Source organism: Camellia sinensis, chromosome 9 (genome assembly GCF_055761805.1).
Source record: "Camellia sinensis isolate YWXY chromosome 9, ASM5576180v1, whole genome shotgun sequence".
NCBI lineage: Eukaryota > Viridiplantae > Streptophyta > Magnoliopsida > Ericales > Theaceae > Camellia > Camellia sinensis.
Genome location: NC_138969.1, coordinates 194,640,725 through 194,662,408, shown reverse-complemented (window position 1 = coordinate 194,662,408; position 21,684 = coordinate 194,640,725). Strand labels below are relative to the sequence as shown.

At 38.2% G+C, this 21,684-nt stretch overlaps 1 protein-coding gene across 16 annotated transcripts in view; it reads left to right on the top strand.

Moving 5' to 3' along the window:
- The window catches only part of LOC114270342 (uncharacterized), a 77,279-nt gene that overhangs the window by 40,452 nt on the left and 15,143 nt on the right, over positions 1-21,684 (top strand). For 10 of the 16 annotated variants that reach the window (XR_014340841.1, XR_014340840.1, XR_014340837.1 and 7 more), the window contains exons 6-13: positions 3,833-3,871; positions 4,344-4,385; positions 4,868-4,980; positions 5,195-5,270; positions 10,052-10,096; positions 10,663-10,704; positions 11,217-11,329; positions 11,545-11,620. Coding sequence is in view for 9 of the 16 variants with exons in the window: in XM_082888321.1 (XP_082744447.1) it covers positions 3,833-3,871; positions 4,344-4,385; positions 4,868-4,980; positions 5,195-5,270; positions 10,052-10,096; positions 10,663-10,704; positions 11,217-11,329; positions 11,545-11,620 (546 nt within the window). In the remaining 7 variants the exon portion in view is untranslated. The remainder of the gene's footprint in view (positions 1-3,832; positions 3,872-4,343; positions 4,386-4,867; positions 4,981-5,194; positions 5,271-10,051; positions 10,097-10,662; positions 10,705-11,216; positions 11,330-11,544; positions 11,621-21,684) is intronic. The other 6 variants (XR_014340838.1, XM_082888327.1, XM_082888322.1 and 3 more) reach the window with 2 other exon arrangements.

Genomic DNA, 21,684 nt, shown 5'->3' with positions numbered 1-21,684 from the left:
GAAACTCAGAAAAAGTTGTCTCCAAGGTAGGCCCGTTGGCAGGAATTCCTTGAAGAGTATGACTTTGAATGACGACACAAGCCTGGACGACATAACCTAGTCGCTGATGCCTTAAGCCGGAAAGAGATAATTGAATATGTGGCTGCTATCTCCAACATTGAATCACAATTGCTGGAAAGGATCAGGGATAGTGCTGCCATTGACTCAGAATATCAACGGTTGGTCCAGCAAGTAAAGGATGGAATTGCTCGTCGGTATTGGCTTGAAAATGGTCTTCTCCATGGCAAAAGAGATAGGCTATGTCCCAAGTGTTGAGGGACTACGAATGGAACTTCTTAGAGAAACACATGACCCGCAGTGGTCATCCGGGGCAACAACGCATGATGGCTCTTTTGTCGCGCTCATATGTTTGGCCAAAAATGGAAGAAGACGTAGAGGCTTATGTCAAAACATGCATGGTGTGCCAATTGGACAAGACCGAAAGAAAGAAGGCAGCTGGGTTATTACAACCACTACCTGTCCCTGAGAAGCCTTGGGTTTCCATATCCATGGGCTTTATCTCCGGATTTCCCAAAGTCAATGGGATGCGCTCCATCATGGTAATTGTTGACCGTTTCTCTAAGTATGCTGTTTTTATCCTTGCTCCTCATGCTTGTCCCGCAGATGTTGCTGCTGATTTATTCCATAAGAATGTTGTAAAATACTTTGGCTTCCCTGAGGACATAATAAGCGACAGGGTACCCGGTTTACGGGAAGGTTTTGGACTGTGCTCTTTAATTTGCTGGGTTCCGACTTAAAGTTCTCCACAGCAAATCACCCTCAGACGGATGGTCAAACCGAGAGGATGAATGGATTGCTAGAGGAGTATCTCCGACATTATGTGACCGCAAGTCAAAAGAATTGGGTTGAATTGTTGGACAGCGCACAGTTTTGCTACAATCTGCATAGATCATCTGCAACCGGGATGAGCCCGTTTGAATTGGCCACGGGGCAGCAACCCCTAACTCCTTACGAAGTGGCTAAAACAGGCTCTGGTGGTAGATGTCCAGCAGCATACCGCTTTGCAAGGACCAAACAAGAATTGCTGGAAGAAGCACAAGACAGTTTGGCCAAAGCAAGCAAGCGTATGAAGAAGTATGCTGACAAAGGGCGAAGACCCTTAGAGTTCAAAGTGGGTGACAAAGTGCTACTGAAGCTTACTCCACAGATCTGGAAGAAGATAAGCAGTAAGACAATGCACCGTGGCTTAATTCCGAAATATGATGGCCTCTTTGAAGTCTTAAAACGCGTGGGCAATGTTGCATACAGGCTAGTGCTGCCTTATCGGTTGAAAATCCACCCAACTTTCCATGTCAGTTTTTTGAAACCATTTCATGATGATCAAACAAACTTGACAAGGAAACAAGCTCGGAGAGCACCCCCGGTGATCAGAAAACAATTTGACAAGGAGGTGGAATAGATTCTTGATCACAAGACCGAGGGTCAAAGCAAAAAGAATCGAAGGACCCATTACTTAGTAAAGTGGAAGGGTTCCTCTGAATCAGATGGAAGTTGGGAAAATGATATAACATTGTTGCAATTTGAAAAACAAGTCCAGGAGAACTTGAAGACTCTACCAACGAGGACGTTGGCTTCTTCTGGTAGGGGTGGTTTGTTAGCACCTTCTACTTGAAGGCTGCATGGTTGGCATTAGCAGCACCTTGCACCAATGTCCAACCAAGACCATGGCATGATGGTGGCATGCCAAAACAGCAAGGTGAAACATTGACAAAGTGCTGAGGCAGTAGCACAGGACCTTTGGCCAAAGTATGGGCAGCAGTGGCACAAATGCAAGGCATTAACATGACCCGAATGTGGGTTGCAGCATACTTGGGGGTTCAAAGCATTCAGTAGGCAAAACTTGGTCAGGGGGCCAAGACAACCAAATTCGTGGCTGACTGAGAAGGCAAACAACATGGGCAGTTCAAAGCAGTTATGCTTGTCTGGCAGCAGTTACCCATGTTGAGCAAAAGACAAGGCAAGTTTGGACATCTGGAATCAAGGCAGGGAGTTAGCAGCAGTTACTAGCAGTTATGTCTCAGAAATGATCCTAAGTCTCTAGGCAGTTGGGAGTGTCAACTGCCATGCCACTTGGCATGCTTTCCTTGTAATGCTGGTTGTAAAGTTTGTAACTGATTGTAAGCCTATTTAGGCATAGCCATGGAACTCGAAAATTAACTAAGTGTTGGTAAGAATTTTCATAGGCATCCTTTGTATTGTTGGTGCAATTAATAAAGGTTGGGGTTTTCTTGTAATCTCTTGTTGCCTATTCTCTTACTTATTATAGCACTTTGTGTGTGTGTGTATTCATACTTGGCTGAGGCTAAGTGTCCAACTTAGTGCCATTGCAGGCTGGAATTTTGAAACAAAAATTGACCCTGTAACACTTACTCTGTTTTAAAGTATTTACAACTTTCTACATATGCAAAAAGTGTGTTGGCACCTTTGCATGTGAAACATCTTTATCGAAGCTAAGTTTAAATCCAAGACTGTTTGCCCCCTGTATATAGGAACCAAAGAATTCTATTACACAGTTTTGAAAATTAGAGAGCTCTGTGTAATTTCAATACCACATGGGTGTTGAGCATAGTATAGACAAACATCAGCAAGCAGTTTATGTAATTTAAGTTCATTGTTATTTTAAGAAAACTTTTTGCAAAAAGCTATTGAACAATATGATAATTATTTACATAGCCTTATTTTGCTGGTACACTCAACAAAATTAAAGAAGGGCGTAAAAGTAGACTTGGAGGGTTGAACAGATATCAGGTAAACAATTTCAGCACACTTATTGGGGATTAGCATTAGGGATAATGTAGATTTGTAGAATTCGCCATACAGACTGGCAGAGAAAATCTGCAGAGTAAACTATGATCCAATTCTATGTTGATATTTTTTTTTAATTGACTATACTCATAAAATTTTGTTACTCCTTGACCTATTATTGTTTTTCATTATTTCCCTTTTTTAATATTTTTAGCATTGCTATCCAATAGTACTTGGCCTGACATATTGTCTTTATGCTTAAGAGGATGACGCGGTGTTCTGTAATTTATTAGAAGACATGAATGTTTCGTCAAATTCAGCTTTGTATTGAACCCTAAGGGGATGGCCTGGTGGAAAGACCTCGAGTCTTGGGGGTGTGTTTCCTTTACGGTTTAGGGATTGAAACCTCTTAGATGCTAACAATTCCTTAGGGCCATCGAACTGGGAGAGAACCCTTGAATTAACCGTGGTGCAGGAAACTCCTTACCGAGGGCTTGTGCACCCTTGGAGATTAGTTGGGCTTTGATCCGGACACCCCGGTACCAATCAAAAAAAAAAAAAATAAAAAAAAAATAAAAATTCAGCCTTGGATAGGAATGGCAATGGGGTTGGGTAATCCATTTTGGTTTGGTCATCTTGAACCCACTTCTTCTCCTCCGTTCACTGTTCTTCATATTTTTTTTAATATTTTGGCATTCAAGGAAGGATTGCCTTTCCTATTCTTTTCTTTTTCAGTATTGAAGTCTACAATTGGGCTTATGGCCAAGCTTCGGATGTGTACACTGAAACATTTTTGGGGATGGAATGGAAACTTCACCTCATCACCTCGTATTTGTTATATGTATAATGTCTATAGTTAACCTCAATGATGCTTAGTCAAGAATTTTGCTGCTTATTATTTCACTTTGGGGCAGTTTGAAGGCTAATAATTGCTTTTTATTCTCTCTCTCTCTCTCGCTCTCTCTCTGGTATCTTCTTTTATTTATTTGAATTTAAATTATGTTGTTTCTTGGTGTCACTTTTGCAGAAGAGTTTTTGCAGACTTTACGGGTGTCTAATCCAAAGGGTAAAAGTCTGACATTCTTGTCATAAAATCTGTGTTTGTTTTTTTATATATATATATATCAGCGAAACATTCCTTTGTCAGAAGCCCTGGCCCTTTCCTACCTGTGCATATACTGCTCCATCACTTATCAGAGCCATATGAGCTCCACATCTGTCATCTAAACCATCAGGACCCCTAACCCTAATAGTATAAAACTCTCTTGAACTTCATTATGTATTATTGGCAATGAGACTGATTTGTGTTTCTTTACCATAGAAAGGGACAAATATGTAATGGCAAGCCAATAACCATGTTCAAAATAGAAACTCTTTACAGTGTCAACCATCAAATCTCTTCTTGATTTCAAAAAATAATAGCACCCGCATCACATGGGCCCAAATGCAAGCATTATATATATTGGGGACTAATTTATATGGTTGTTGATTTTCATTTATTTCTATAATTGTTTGATTTGGTTTGTGTCAATTGGCAGGAACGTCTTTTGGGACTTCTTCAAGTTCCAGGGGGGATTATGGTAAGTATATCTACTATATTTTCATATCAAATTATTTTATTTAACTCTTCTATTCTTTATCTTATTTTGAGTCCTTGACTAATTGGTATTATTTCTTCCACTGCACATTCATCTATGCTATTTGTAAAAACAACTCCTTATGGCAATATTTGAATGAAAAAAATACTTTTGATGGAAGCAGTAGTTAAACTTTTTAGTTTGATTATTATTGTAATTAAATGGGGTATAGGACCACTCAGCACGGAAATTGGACAACTTGGAGGTTTGGTTTGGTTGAATTTTACTTTTGGTTCATAATTACTATCTAAAGCAATCAGAAAAATTAATAAAATTAACAAATAATCAATAAATTGGCTTTGAATAGTTGTTTGACCAATAATCTAGCCGACGTAAGTTTTTCATAAGTTAGTGTTCACTGTTGAGGGAAGTAAAGACACTAGCTCAATTGACACTTTCTTTCATTTTCCATGTTCCTACACAAGATTGGTTCGAGACTGCAGTTATAAGCTTCTTCAAGCTTTTTGGTGAAAACTATGATTATGAACTGTTAACGAAGCGTGAAGAATGCGAGCGTCTTGTGGGGCTCTACAAAGTGGTACACTTTTTCCATTTTATAGAAGCATTTAAAATAGTTAAACAAATGATATATTAACGTATTGCCAGTTTTTTGAAGGATTCGTAGTGTTCAGTGGGAAGTAATGTTCTTACTGATTTTTTTTGTGAGAGATTATTTTGTATCCACCTCAGTAGGCATGTTTGAATGATAAGTCTTACATGTGAGGTATATTTTTCTTTTTTCTAATCTGCAGTGTGAGACCAATAAATTGAGCGATTGTGATTATCATTTGGAACGGAGGCCTGAAGGTTGTTCTGACTTCAACAAGGGTGAGTACTAGTTTATCTGTTGTGTTGGATCCTCAAATATGCTTGAACATATCTTGTTTGTTTTTTGGAATTAGTTTTTTCCTGTAAATATAAAAGCCACAGTTGGGGGTAGTAAAATTTATTATTCAGGTTGATTTTACATTTTATTATTATATTTTTGATTTGCAACAAAAAGTGGATAATTTAAAAAAAGAAAAGGATTACTAGTGAAACGGAGGAGAAGAAGTCCTCCAAAAAGGGAAAAAAATGTAAACAGTGCCTCATGTTACATATCACACACTGATTTAAATCGAAGATGGTAAGAGACTAAACCGAGGCCCAAAAAGACGTTAGACTCCCATAAGACATTAACATCCTTTTTCTTGTCCTGATAAATTCTAGCAATTCTTTCCAACCAAATAACCCAAAAAATTGCACAAAAGAAGCAGTCCCACAACACTGATTGCCATTTTTTTACTGCCAAAACCTTGAAAATCCATCAGAAGCTAATGGGAGCAACTTCCACAAGGCTTTCTTAAATTGAAGTATCAATTTTATTACTTGACGCTCATGTTTTGGCCTCTTGTTTTGAAAGCTTTAGGTTAACATGGTTTAATATTTTTGTGACTGGGCAACATCCCCTTTTGATGCCTTCCATTACAAATTATCTCACTCATAAGAAAAGTTAATTATGCAATGCTTCGATACATCATTCCCGTAAATAAAAGCTATAATAATATCTATAATGATAGAAACCTAGAGAAAAACAATTGTGACAATTGGATAATATAAAACCATAGTCCTAATCATCTCGGTTTTAAGTAACGGTTGTGCCTAGGTTATGAGGTTTCATTTGGGAACCCCCTTACCATGGCTATTAGAATCCTAACCAGATCTTACGATCCATTTGGGCCAAATCGGTCTTGTAAAAAATCCCATATAAGTAGGACCTTTTGATCCTAATAGTTGGATCTTGTAGGATAGTGAAATCTCAATCTCAATACAATCATACCCTATCCAATTTGGAAGCATTGTTTTGTATTGGTTGGGCTATTTCATTATAAATTTTATGTTTGTTGCCTAAACACCAATTTTTGTGGTCCAAATCAATAAAATAAGTCATATCAAATTAAAATATGCTAAAGAAAACAAACTAGGAAAATTTAAATTCAAATATTAAAGTAATTTAGGAAAACTGGCTAGTTGAAAAAACAAATCTCTGTTTCTCTCTTTCAATAGTTGCATAGTAGATTATTCAAGAGACCTTACCAATAATATGTTTCACAAAGAGGCTTACTCTGTCTCAAAGTATTGACAACTTTCTACATATGCAAAAAATGTGTTGGCACCTCTACATGTGAAACATCTTTTTCAAAGTTGAGTTTAAATCCAAGACTGTTTACCCCTTGTTTATAGGAACCAAAGAATTGTATTACACAGTTTTGAAAATTAGAGAGCTCTCTGTAATTTCAATACCACATGGGTGCTGAGCATAGCATAGACAAACATCACCAAACATTTTATGTAATTTAAGTTTATTGTTATTTTTAAGAAAACTTTTTGCAAAAAGCTATTGAATAATATGATAATTATTTACATAGCCTCATTTTGCTGGTGCACAACAAAATTAATCACTCGGCTGAAGAAGGCGTAAAAGTAGACTTGGAGTCTGGAACCGATATCAGGGAAACAATTTCAGCACACTTATTGAGGATTAGCATTAGGGATAATTCTGTGTTTATAATTTTTTTTATTCATATAATTTTGATACTCCTTGACCTACTATTGTTTTTCATTATTCCCTTTTCTAATACTTTTAGCATTGTTATCCAATAGTAACTGGGCTGACATATTGTCTTTATGCTTAAGAGGATGACACCGGGTTCTCTAATTTATTAGAAGACATGAATGTTGTGTCAAATTCAGCCTTGGATTGAACGCCAAGGGGTTGGCCTAGTGGCAAGGCCTTGGGTCTTGGGGGGTGTGCTCCCTTCATGGTTTAGGGATCGAAACCTCTTAGGTGCTAACAATTCCTTGGGGCCATCCGATTGGTAGAAATCCTTGAATTAACCATGGTACATATGCGGAAAACTCCTTGCTGAGGGCCTGCGCACCTGTAACGCCCTGAAAATAACCAATAGAATAACAATTCTCCCATCTTTACATCGTTAGTCAACAAGTTTACACAAAAGTTCCACATGGGAATTATACATTCAAGGATAAATGAATACATGAATCTATAGCATGTAGAGCGTCAAGTTTCAAAATAAATAAAATGCCCTCATGGGCTACAACTTCCAAGGCTTAAGCCCGGTTACACAAAAGTGGCCTCTCGGACTCTTACAAAAATAGCCCATGGCTAGCAATTAAATCACAACAAAATAGAGCTATCAACTCTTCACACAATATATTCACGCCCTCAACTCTGCAGGATCACCACATCTTTACCTGTACCAAAATCCCATAGGGGTGAGCATAAAGCCTAGTAGAGAATCCTTACAAAGTATATACAGTTATGCTAGACTTTGCAATATTAAATGTGGTGCCATGCAATGCCAGTTTAAAGGAAATTTCATGCACATGCTCTTCTTAAAAATCATCAAGTTTCAACAATAGTTTAAAATCACAATAATTTAAAATCTCAATAATTCCGAAAGCTCCAATTTTAATCATTAAGGGCGGTAAATACGACTCAGGTAATCCCTAAGTTGGTGTTTGCAAGTAGATTCAACAAGCACTACCAATAACTCTACTTTACCGGTTGCTAACCGGAAGGGAAGCGGTACCTCCTCTGCGCGTGTTTTCGGTCTTTCATCCCGGACACTCGGGCCAACTTAACAAATTCATCTACACCTCCTAACCGGACTTACCAACGTATTTACCGCATAAACATTTCAATAATAGTATTTCACAGTATTCCTTTCTCAAGCAAAATGATTTCAAATCTCAACTCAACACTTGCAACAATAGATGCCAAAAATGTTTATACAACATGCCAAAGCTAAATAAAAATCTTGTAATAATCAATTGAATGAATGTGCAATGCCATAATTGGTTGTTTTTCGACATAATATTCACAATACACAATAATGATTAACTTCCTTTTCTTCTTGCAATGCTATTCCACAAATAGCCCAAAGTTTGTTACCAATCATCACCATTACAATAACATGTCCACAATCCATACACTTCCATTACTTTCACCATTTCTAATGATATTGCAAAATTTTAAACAACACTCTCAATCTCCAAAATTTTTCATGAGTAGACGAGCCCAACATCACTATGTAGTTATACAAGCATTTATAATTAAACAAGGAAAACTCTCCACTTTCCATACTTGCCAAGGCACACCACTATGAATTTATATATATTTATACACAATGGCAAACATAAACCCTAATCTTCTTTTATTCAAGAAAATCCCCAAATTTCTAGGTTTTCTTCTCTACAAAACACACACACACACACACTAAATACTTGAAAGGGACTTGAAGTAACACCCCATCTTCTTACTTAAGAGGATTTCACTCTCAAAATGCCATCTTTGGAAAGGTTTGAGATTTTTTTTAAAACCCACATTTGAAAATCTCTACATCTTGGCCACAACATCAAAACCATATAATAACTTCAAGAAAACCTTTAAATCATCAACAATATAGCAAAACATGTATATATAACTCAAGAAATCCCTACCTCAAGGTTTGATGTTGAAAGGGATGAAACCCTAGAGTCAAGATGGAAGATTCTTCAATTTCCACTACACCAAGAGGAGCCCTAGCTTTGATCTTCAAGATTAGAGCGGGATGATGACTCTAGACTCAAAGGATCACAAGAAATCAAAGATCTTGAGTGCTAGATGAGGGTTTTTAGAGAGGAGGAGAAGTAAAAATGAGGTTTAGAGTGAGATAGAGAGGCCCCAAATGTGATACAAATTCGGCCGAAAGACAAAAAAAATAGAGATTCGGACTGCCAGAATCTCGCACGTGCGGAGCGCCTTCCCCGCATGTGCGGCCCTCACCCCCGCACGTGCGGTGGTCCTTCCCGCACTTCATTCTGCACCTGCCTTTTAGGTAGTGTGCAACCTCCCACAACTCTCCCTACCCCGCATGTGCGGCCTCATCCCCCGCACGTGCGGTACCTGGCCCAGCTGCCCAGAAAACTCTCAGCTCTATTCCATGCACTTCGGACTCGATCTAGTACTCTCTGGAACCAGTGAAGAATCAACACCGAATAAACAAGAACGAGAAATTATTTGAGAAAGGCTTCCGAACATCGCAAACCCAATGAAAACAAAAGTGAAGTGACGCAAAAAATGAAACCGGTCATCACAGCACCCCTGGGGATTAGTTGGGCTTTGATCTGGACACCCTGGTGCCGATTAAAAAAAGAAGAAAAAGAAAATCAGCCTTGGATTGGAATGGCAATGGGGTTGGGTTATCCATTTTGGATTGGTCATCCTAAACCAAATTCATGTCCTCCGTTAACACTTCTTTAGATCTTTTTTTAATATGTTAGCATTCAAGGAAGGATTGCCTTGCCTATTCTTCTCTTTTTCAATATTGGAGTCTACAATTCAGCTTATGGCTAAGCTTCACCTCGTCATCTCTTATTTGTTATATGTATAATGTCTACAGTGAACCTCAATGAGGCTTAGTCAAGGATTTTGCTGCTTATTATTTCACTTTGGGGCAGTTTGAAGGCTAATAATAGTTTTTTATTATCTCTTTCTCTCTCTCTCTGATTTCATCTGTTATTTATTTGAATTTAAATTATGCTGTTTCTTGGAGTCACTTTTGCAGAAGAGTTTTTGCAGACTTTACGAGCTCCTAAACCGAAGAGTAATGGTAAAAGTCTTAACATTCTTATCATAAAATCTGTGTTTGTTTATATATATATATATATATCTCAGCCAAACATTCCTTTGCCAGAAGCCCTTGCCCTTTCCTACTTGTGCATAAACTGCTCCATCACTTATCAGAGCCATATGAGCTCCACATCTTTCATCTACATCACTGGTGCCCCTAACCCTAATAGTATAAAACTCCCCTGAACTTCATTATGTATTATCGGCAACGAGATTGAAGGATGAATATCTATACTATTATTATATGTGAACACACTTGGTGAAGTGTCACAACGAATTTTTCCCCCAAAACATGAGATAGTTTTTTTGTTTGTGTTTCTTTACCACAGAAAGGGACAATTATGTAATTGCAAGCCAATACCCATGTTCAAAATAGAAACTCTTTACAGTGTCAACCATCAAATCTCTTCTCGATTTCAAAAAATAATGGCACCCGCATCACGTGGGCTCAAATGCAAGCATTATATATATTGGGGACTAATTTATATGGTTGTTGATTTTCATTTATTTCTATAATTGTTTGATTTGGTTTGTGTCAATTGGCAGGAACGTCTTTTGGGACTTCTTCAAGTTCCAGGGGGGATTATGGTAAGTATATCTACCATATTTTCATATCAATTTATTTTATTGAACTCTTCTATTCTATATCTTATTTTGAGTCCTTGACTAATTGGTATTATTTCTTCCACTGCACATTCATCTATGTTACTTGTAAAAACAACTCCTTATGGCAAAATTTGAATGAAAAAATACCCTTGATGGAAGCAGGAGTTAAACCTTTTAGTTTGATTATTATTGTAATTAAATGGGGTATAGGACCACTCTGCACGGAAATTGGACAACTTGGAGGTTTGGTTTGGTTAAATTTTACTTTTACTTCATAATAACTATTTAAATTTTACTTTTACTTCATAATAACTATCTAAAGCAATCAAAAAAATTAATAAAATTAACAAATAATCAATAAATTGGCTTTGAATAGTTGTTTGACCAATAATCTAGCAGACGTAAGTTTTTCAGAAGTTAGTGTTCACTGTTGAGGGAAGTAAAGACACTAGCTCAATTGACACTTTCTTTCATTTTCCATGTACCTGCAAAAGATTGGTTCGAGACTGCAGTTATAAGCTTCTTCAAGCTTTTTGGTGAAAACTATGATTATGAACTGTTAACGAAGCGTGAAGAATGCGAGCGTCTTGTGGGGCTCTACAAAGTGGTACACTTTTTCCATTTTATAGAAGCATTTAAAATAGTTAAACAAATGATATATTAACGTATTGCCAGTTTTTTGAAGGATTCGTAGTGCTCAGTGGGAAGTAATGTTCTTACTGATTTTTTTTGTGAGAGATTATTTTGTATCCAGATTAGTAGGCATGGTTGAATGATAAGTCTTACTTATGAGGTATATTTTTCTTTTTTTCTACTGGGCAGTGCAAGACCAATAAATTGAGCCATTGTGATGTGTATTTGGAACAGAGGCCTGAAGGTTGTCCCGACTTCAACAAGGGTGAGTACTAGTTTCTCTGTTGTGTTGGATCCTCACATATTGTTGAACATATCATGCTTGTTTTTTGGAATTAGCTTTTTCCTATAAATATAAAAGCCACACTTGGGGGAAATAAAATTTATTATTCAGGTTGATTTTATATTTTATTATTATATTTTTGATTTGCAACAAAAAGTTGATAATGTTAAAACAGAAAGTGATTACTAGAGAGCCGGAGGACAAGAAGTCCTCCAAAAAGGAAAAAAAAAGTAAACAGTGCCTCATGTTTTACATATCAAACACTGGTTTAAATCGAAGATGGTAAGAGAGTAAATAGAGCCCCCAAAAGACGATAGACTCCCATAAGGCATTAACATCCTTTGTCTTGTCCTAATTAATTCTAGCATCTCACTCGAACCAAATAATCCAAAAAATTGCACAAAGAAGCAGTCCCACAACACTTGTGCCTTCTTTTTATGGCCAAAACCTCGAAAATCAATCAAAAGCTAATGGGAGCAACTTCCACAAGTTTTCTTAAATTGAAGTATTGAATTTTGTTACTCGATGCTCATGTTTTGGCCTTTTGTTTTGAAAGCTTTAGGTTAACATGGTTTAATCTTTTTGTGACCGGGCAACATTCCCTTTTGATGTCTTCCCTTACAAATTATCTCACTCATATGAAAAGTTAATTTTGCAATGCTTCAATACATCGTTCTTGTAAATAAAGCTATAATATCTATAATGATAGAAACCTAGAGAAAAACAATTGTGACAATCAGATAATATAAATCCATAGTCTTGAACATCTAGGTTTTAAGTGACAGTTGTGCCTAGGTTATGAGTTTTCATATTGGAACCTCTGTACCACGGCTATTAGAATCCTAATCCAGATCTTACGATCTATTTGGGCCAAATCAGTCTTGTCACGCCCCCAAAACAACAACATAAATACATCCACAGACATATGTAAATGATAGCATAAATCGGAGTAAATATTCATTTCATTACAATAAAAGTTGATGATACAAAAGTGTTCAAAAAAATAGATGCCTTAATGGCTTACACCTTTCGCAGCCTCGACTTGGTTACAACAAAATGAGTTTCGCTCAGTACAAAATTAGCCCTAGGCTATACAAGAGAAACAAAACATGAAGCTCTGGCTTCCCAAAGGTTCTTCTAATGCTATTTCCTTGGTGGAGGTAAATCATCAACACTTGAAAATGTTATTCCCAAGTAGGCTGAGCCACAGTTCAGTAGAAATCATCTAACACGGTATATGAAATTTAGCAAAGGTATAAGTACAAGTACATAAACAATGTTTGTGTCAGAACTTTTCACTATTATACATATACTCACATATACTCATAAAATATTAATTTCAAGTCTTGATCCATTCACTTTTAATTCTTATTCCGTTTACTTATTTGTCTCCATTCATGAGTCAATTTCGTTATTTCTCAACAACTGAACTGAGATTTCAACTCACTCATTTTCAAACCATACAACACATATGCATAAACATTTCAAACTTCCATTTCACGGATATTTTGCCCGCGGCCAGCCGTCAAACGGGACCCATGTAAACGTAGGCTATACAAGCGCTACAATTGCTATTTTACGGATATTTCGTCTGCGGGCTAGGCATCTATGTATAATTTCGGGACTTTCACCTAAGACACTCTGGCCAATGTTTCGGACGTGACTTCCGACATGGCTATGACGGTTTTAGGGCTGCTGTGTTTTTTGTTGCTCTGATACCAACTTAGAAAATATGAGGAAGAAGAACTCCGAAAAATATGAGGAAGAAGGAATATATTTTTGTTATATTCAAAACTTCTTATCTTACAAGACCAAATGATACTCCTTATATAGGAGATATTACAAACATCATTATAACCCATTATATGCCACTTACATATTATATATTACCACTATCTACCACTAACATATTATATACATGCCACTATCTACCACCAACACCACTATCACATATTCTATACATGCCACTATCTACCACCAACACCACTATCACATATTCTATACATGCCACTATCTACCACCAACACCATTATCATATCATATACATGCCACTATCTTATTATTAACACAAATTTCCAGTACTCCCCCTCAAGCTGGTTTGAAGATATCTTCCATAGCCAGCTTGCTAGTCAGCTTATCAAATTGCTTCTTGTGTAGTCCCTTCATTAGCACATCAGCTAATTGTTCACCTGTTGGAAGGTAGGTCATACAGATTATGCCAGCATTGATTTTCTCCTTGATGAAATGTTTATCCACTTCTATATGTTTTGCGCGATCATGTAGAACTGGATTATGAGCTATAGATATAGCTGCTTTGTTGTCACAATAGACCTTCATAGATGTCGGGTGAGAAAGCTTTAATTCTTCAAGAATTCTTTTAATCCACATTACTTCACAGATTCCATGAGCAACAGCTCTGAACTCTGCTTCTGCACTACTTCTAGCTACCACATTCTATTTTTTACTCCGCCATGTAACTAGGTTCCCACCTACAAAGGAGCAGTATCCGGATGTTGATCTCCTGTCTGTAACACTTCCTGCCCAGTCTGCATCTGTGTATACTTCAACTTGAAGATGTTCATGTTTCTTGAACAGTAAGTCTTCCCTGGAGTTCCTTTCAAATATCTTAAGATCTTATAAACGGCCTCAAAGTGCTCTGTCCCTGGTGAGTGCATGAACTGACTCACCATGCTGACTGCAAAGGCAATATCAGGCCGCGTATGAGACAAGTAAATCAATTTTCCTACAAGTCGCTGATATTGTTCCCTCTCTTTGACTTCTTCAGCCTTAGCAGCTTGTAACTTCAAGTTAGGCTCGATCGGAGTCTCCACCATCTTATAACCAAGCATACCTGTTTCTCCAAGGAGATCAAGAACATATTTTCTCTGATTAACGAATATACCTTCCTTGAATCTTGCAAATTCCATTCCGAGGAAATACTTGAGGGCTCCCAGATCCTTAATGTGAAATTCTTTTGCGAGTTTCTCTTTGAGGGCTGCTAACTCTGCTTCATCATTACCAGTTAAAATGATGTCATCAACATAAACAATCAAAATTGCAATTTTACTGTCTTTTGAATGTTTATAAAATATTGTGTGATCTGCTTGACTCTGCGAGAAGCCACAACTGATAACTGCCTTCCCAAAGCGTTCAAACCACGCTCTTGGTGATTGTTTGAGTCCGTATAATGACTTGTTCAATCTGCATACTCAGTCGCTTCCAAGTCTCTGCTCAAATCCTGGCGGTAGGCTCATGAACACCTCCTCTTCAAGATCACCATTGAGAAATGCATTTTTAATGTCAAGTTGATGTAGAGGCCAATCTGAATTTACTGCAAGAGATAACAGTACTCTGATGGAATTTATTTTAGCAACAGGAGCAAACGTCTCCTGATAGTCGATCCCATAAGTTTGAGTGAAGCCTTTAGCCACCAGTCTCGCCTTGTATCTATCAACGCTTCCATCTGCGTCACATTTTATCGTAAACACCCATTTACACCCAACTGTTTTCTTGTCTTTGGGTAGATCAACTATCTCCCAAGTACCACTTCTCCTTAAAGCATTCATCTCCTCCATGACTGCTAATTTCTAATTCGGATCATCCAATGCTTCCTGTATATTCCTTGGAACAAACAAGTGTGAAATCCTAGATGTGAAAGCTCTATGGTTTTTAGACAGTCTTTGATAGGAGAGGTAATTTGCAATAGGATGTTTAATGCAATTTCGGACACCTTTCCTAATTGCTATAGGAACATCAAGGTCGGAAATAGAAGGAATAAGATTACCTAAAATTTCGATGCCAGAACTCGGGTGGACATTCGGGTCATTAGGATGGACATTCGGGTCATTATTCCTCAAATGAAATCGCTTCCTAGTATAAACCTGAAGCTCAGGATTTAGATCCTTTTGTAGTACTTCTCCCCCTAAACAAGAATCTTCTTGACTAGGCACCATAGAACTTGGTTCTCCTAAGTGATCATTATCAGACAGATGTGGTTTTTGTGTAGGATAAATGACATTGGGGAGCGGGATAGAAATATCCCAAAAACGGTCTTCTACTCCACTTGTCTCCCCCTGAAGAGAAGTGTTGGAGAAATATGATTTTGTTTCCACAAATGACACATCCATACTCACATGAAATTTCTTGGTTTGAGGATCGAAACACTTATACCCCTTTTTGTTTGAGGAATAATCCAAAAAAACATATTTTATAGCACGGGGGTCAAGTTTTGAACGAAATTGACTGGGAACATGAACATAGGCAGTACATCAAAAAAATTTGGCGGGTAAATCAGAAAACAACCTCGTGTCAGGAAAAAAAGTTTTGAGACAATCAAAAGGTGTTTTGTATGTTAACACCTTTGTAGGCATCCTGTTTATCAAATAAGAGGCTGTTAAAATTGCTTCACCCCATAAATATTTAGGAACATGCATGTAAAACATTATAGCACGTGCTACTTCAAGTAGATGTTTATTTTTTCGTTCTGCAATGCCATTTTGTTGAGGGGTATCCCGACATGTAGATTGATGAAAAATCCCCTTTTTTTTCCAAAAACTCACCCAACTGCTCATTGAAATATTCTGTTCCATTATCAGAATGTAAAATACCAATTTTGGTTTGAAATTGGTTTTCAATCATATTGTAAAAATTTGTGAATAAATTTTTCACATCAGATTTTTTATTCATCAAATAAATCCAACATAAGCGGGTATGGTCATCAATAAATGTAACAAACCATCTTTTACCAGAAAGAGTAGTGATTTTAGAAGGGGCCCAAACATCACTATGAATCAAATAAAAAGGTTTGGAAGCCTGGTAAGGTTTTGGCAAATAAGTAGAGCGATGAAATTTTGCAAAAATGCAACTTTCACAATGAAAAGAAGAACAATCAATCCCTTTAAATAATTCTGGAAATAAATGTTTCAGATAAAGAAAACTAGGATGTCCTAGCCTATAGTGCCATAGCATTATTTTTTCTCGAACAGCGATTGAACTAGTACTATTAAAGCTCTGAGCTTTTTTATTACTAACAGGTACTTCATCAAAGTAGTAAAGACCTTCAAGCATCCTAGCACGCCCAATCATCATCCCCGAGTTCTGGTCCTGAAATTCACAATGGGATTCAAAAAATGTAACACGACAATTAGAATCCTTAGATAGTTTACTGACAGACAAAAGGTTACAGGCTAAGTTGGGGACGTGAAGAACAACATTGAGATTAATTTTCTCAGTTAGTTTAATAAATCATTTTCCTGCAATAGGTGAAAAACTACCATCGGCTATTCTGATTTTGTTATGACCAGAACAAGGGAAATAGGTACTAAATAAATGGGAAAAACTAGTCATGTGATCGGAGGCACCGGAATCTATGATCCACGGAGAGAAGTTTAGGCAAGAGAAGGCTTTAGGATTTCTACCTGTTTGTGCCAACAAAACACTAGGAGTACCGGATGAGGAGTTGGATTTTATCAGCTTTAAGAGTTGATCAATCTGCTCTTTGTTGAAGGGACCTGAATCGGCTTCATTAGCGGTAGGAAAGCCACGATTCTTCTCTCCTTGTTTGCTGCTTTTCCAGTTGACAGGTTTGCCATGGATCTTCCAACACGTTTCGCGTGTATGGCGAGGCTTGTTGCAAAAATCACACCAGACCCGTGGCTTATCATTAAACCTGCGCTGGTAATTTGCAGCCTTGTTGGCCGCAGCATCGCTAATTAAAGTAGAAATTTCAATTGATTCACCAGTACCTTTTTTCTTAAGCATGACGCTCCTTCGGCTCTCTTCCCTTCTGACTTCGGCAAATACTTCGCCAATGGATGGGAGAGGAGGTCTGCCAATAATTCTTCCTCGCACTTCATCGAACTCAATGTTGAGGCCGGCAAGAAACTTGTAAATACGGCTGTCTTCCACAGTTTTCTTGTGGTGGTTGCAGTCGTCAACCGATTTCCATTCGTATGTGTTGAAGATGTCAAGATCCTGCCACAACCTTTTCAACGAATTGAAATATTTGGTGACGGAATCATCTCCTTGACGAATCTCTCCCAACTTCAAAGTTAATTCGAAAACTTGAGATTGATTTCCTAGGTCAGAATACATCTGACTAACATTATCCCACAACTCTTGTGCAGTAGTATAACACATGTAATTAGAGCTTATATCCTCCTCCATGGAATTGACCAACCATGTCATAACCATGGAGTTTTCAGCGTCCCAACTGTCGAATAGCGGATCATTAACAGCAGGAGCCTTCTTGTCACCAGTGATGTAACCGATCTTTCCTTGCCCACGGATATACATCCGGACAGATTGTGACCAGCGGAGAAAATTATCACCATTTAGGCGGATGGTGGTGATTTGGACAGAGTGAGAGTTGGACGTTTTCACCGGAATGGCAGCGGCAGGGGTTGAAGTGGTTTCGGACGTGACTTCCGACATGGCTATGACGGTTTCAGGGCTGCTGTGTTTTTTGTTGCTCTGATACCAACTTAGAAAATATGAGGAAGAAGAACTCCGAAAAATATGAGGAAGAAGGAATATATTTTTGTTATATTCAAAACTTCTTATCTTACAAGACCAAATGATACTCCTTATATAGGAGATATTACAAACATCATTATAACCCATTATATGCCACTTACATATTATATATTACCACTATCTACCACTAACATATTATATACATGCCACTATCTACCACCAACACCACTATCACATATTCTATACATGCCACTATCTACCACCAACACCACTATCACATATTCTATACATGCCACTATCTACCACCAACACCACTATCACATATTCTATACATGCCACTATCTACCACCAACACCACTATCACATATTCTATACATGCCACTATCTACCACAAACACCACTATCATATTATGTACATGCAACTATCTTATTATTAACACAAATTTCCAGCACATACATATGCAATGTATTTAAAAAGATAATCAAGAATGAATCACATCCCCTTTCTACTTCCAAACAAACATACATATACAATGTATATAACCACGGTCATATTTAATGACAACCATCAAAAGATTAGTTTCAATTTACCTAATCCACATGCAATTTCTACAATAATCAAAGTTATCATCCACTGATAGTCCAACATAGATATTTCTAAACAGATATTCAATCTCAACAGATAGTTTCTTCAAGACTTCCAAAAGGATAAGTTAATACATAACCAATTCCACCATTTATATCAACACCTTATCAATTTCACCTTTCCAATGCCAATTCCAATTTTTGTACAAAATAATAGTTTAATTTCAATTAGGGCAAATTCCCCCGCCTCCCCTTTTTTTTCCCAAATATTAATCAAGTGCCAAAATCATCAAATTAGATATAGCACAACATCATTTTCAAACTCCACAAACATTAATTTCACCTGCTAAATATCATATGAAGGTGTAGAAAGATCCCTACCTCAAAGAGAGAAGACGAGTCAAGCAAGTGTGGAGTTGCAAGAATGCCGAAATACACTTCTACTCGGCTCAAAACAAAGATCTTGACGAGCTCTACTTTTTTCTCAAATGCACTATGGGGGAAATCCTAATGGATCTAGATGAAATCCTAGAGAGAAGGTGGATTCTAGAGAGAGAGGCTCAAGAACAAGCTTTTTGGAAAGTTTTAAAGGGAGAGAGAAGAAAAAGTGATTCAAAATGTCATCTTCTCTGACTGTTATATACGCAATCCGCTCGAGCGTGGGAAGTGACGCTCGAGCGTCAGACACAGAAGTTCGCTCGAGCGTGAAAAGCGTCGCTCGAGCGAGAAATACACACTTCCTGAAGTTCTGCAGATGAAGGTCCTCACTCGAGCGTGAGAATCCCCGCTCGAGCGTCAGACACAGACTCCTGCTCGAATGTGAAGCTGGACGCTCGAGCGTCGAATGCACTCTCTAGCATCTGCAGACCTAAAAAAAAATGTTGAGAGTTGAAGAACTCCGCTCCAGCGCGGGAATGGCCGCTTGAGTGGAAGAGCAAAATTTGTGAGGCCCGCTCGAGCGGAGAGGCCAAAATCTGGGCAACACAAGTTTTGAAAAGAAAGCAACGAACCTGTTTCAAATGCACAATTACAATCTGAGTCTAGAATACCACAAGAGACGGGTTAAAAATCGGAATCTCTATAACCTCCCCTCCTTTAAAGAATTTCGTCCCCGAAATTACAAATCAAGCTCACAACATAATTAAACCATTCATAACAATGTTATTCTCACAAGTCCATCACTATGACCCATTCTCGGGTCATCCATACCCATGAACTCGATACACAAGGTCCACATTGAAGATACATTTTACAATTTCCCAAATATTTGCATTGTTTAAATCAAAATTCAAATTTTCAAAATTTCACGTGGCATATGCAATGCTTCCTAAAGTGACATAACACATAAGATATTCCACATTCTCAAAACATATACAATGCTTATATAGAATCCATGTTTCCAAAATGCCCATAACACATGCAATGTTCTCAAAATTTCTTAACATATACAATGTATATAATTCTCATCGTCATGATCGAAATCTCAATATGAAATTAAACATCAACAAACAAGTCCGGGTATTTCTCTCGGACTTCAAACTCGCGCTCCCAAGTCGTTTCCTCGACCCCGTGATGTTTCTACAGTACCTTGACCAAGGGAATTGTCTTGCCTCGTAAAATTTGGTTCCGCCTATCCAAGACCCTCACCGGTCTCTCCTCATACCAGGCATCCTCATCTACTTCTAGGTCTGTCCAATCCAGCATGTGTGATGGATCCGGTTTATATTTCCAAAGCAAACTAATATGAAACACGCCATGCACCCCGATAAGTTGTGGTGGTAATCCTAAACGATAAGCAACCTCCTCAATCCGCTCAAGGATCTTAAAAAGGCCAATAAATTGAGGGGATAATTTCTCACTCTTCCCAAATCTCATCAAACCCCGTCTAGATGGTATCTTCAAAACAACACATGATCCCCCGCCTCAAAAGACAAGGGTCTCCTCCTACGGTCTGCGTAGCTCTTTTGGCGACTCTAGGCTGTAACCAACTTTTTACGAATAAGTGCTACCTTCTCCGTCGTTTCCCGTACCAACTCTGGGCCCAACAAAGGTGCATCACCCACCTCGGCCCAACATACCGGAGATCTACACGGTCGGCCATACAAGGCCTCAGATGGTGCTATGCCAATACTCGATTGAAAACTGTTATTGTAGGCAAATTCCACCAAGGGTAGGTGCCTCTTCCACGACCCTTTAAAATTAAGCACACAACCTCGCAGCATATCCTCAAGGATTTGAATTGTACGCGCTGACTGTCTGTCAGTCTGAGGATGATACGCAGTATTAAGGTCAACTTAGTGCCCAAGGCACTCTGCAAACTCTGCCACAATCAGGTTATGAAACACGGATCTCTATTTGAAACGATCGTCATAGGGACTCCGTGTAACCTCACTATGTCCTTGACATACAAGGCGAGATGGTCTACCGAATCACTTACGCGCATAGGTATGAAGTGCACAGACTTGCTTAACCGGTCAACTACCATCCAAATAGCATCACTACCTCGTTGAGTCCTCGAAAGACCCACAACAAAGTCCATCGTAACATGCTCTCACTTCCACTCAGCTATAGGCAAGGGTTGTAACAAACCCGCTGGCCTCTGATGCTCGGCCTTAACTTACTGACAAGTAAGGCATTTCGATACAAACACGGCTACATCTCTTTTCATTCCTCTCCACCAAAACTGGAGACTCAGGTCGTGATACATCTTTGTGCCTCCCAGATGCACTGCAAGGCGAGAATAGTGAAATTCTCGGAGTACTTCTCGGCAAGACTCTGACACAAGCAAACAGTTTCGGTATCTAATACTCGAGTCAGGATACACACTCAAGCCTTGTTCTACCTTCCCATTGGAGATCTTCTCCCTAAGGGTTTCTACCTCAAGATCACCCCTCTGTGCTTTTAACACTCGGTTCACAGGTGTAGGTTGGGCAATTACTGTAAACAAGGCCGCAGATTCAACGGATTCACCAAGATATAGGTTAAAC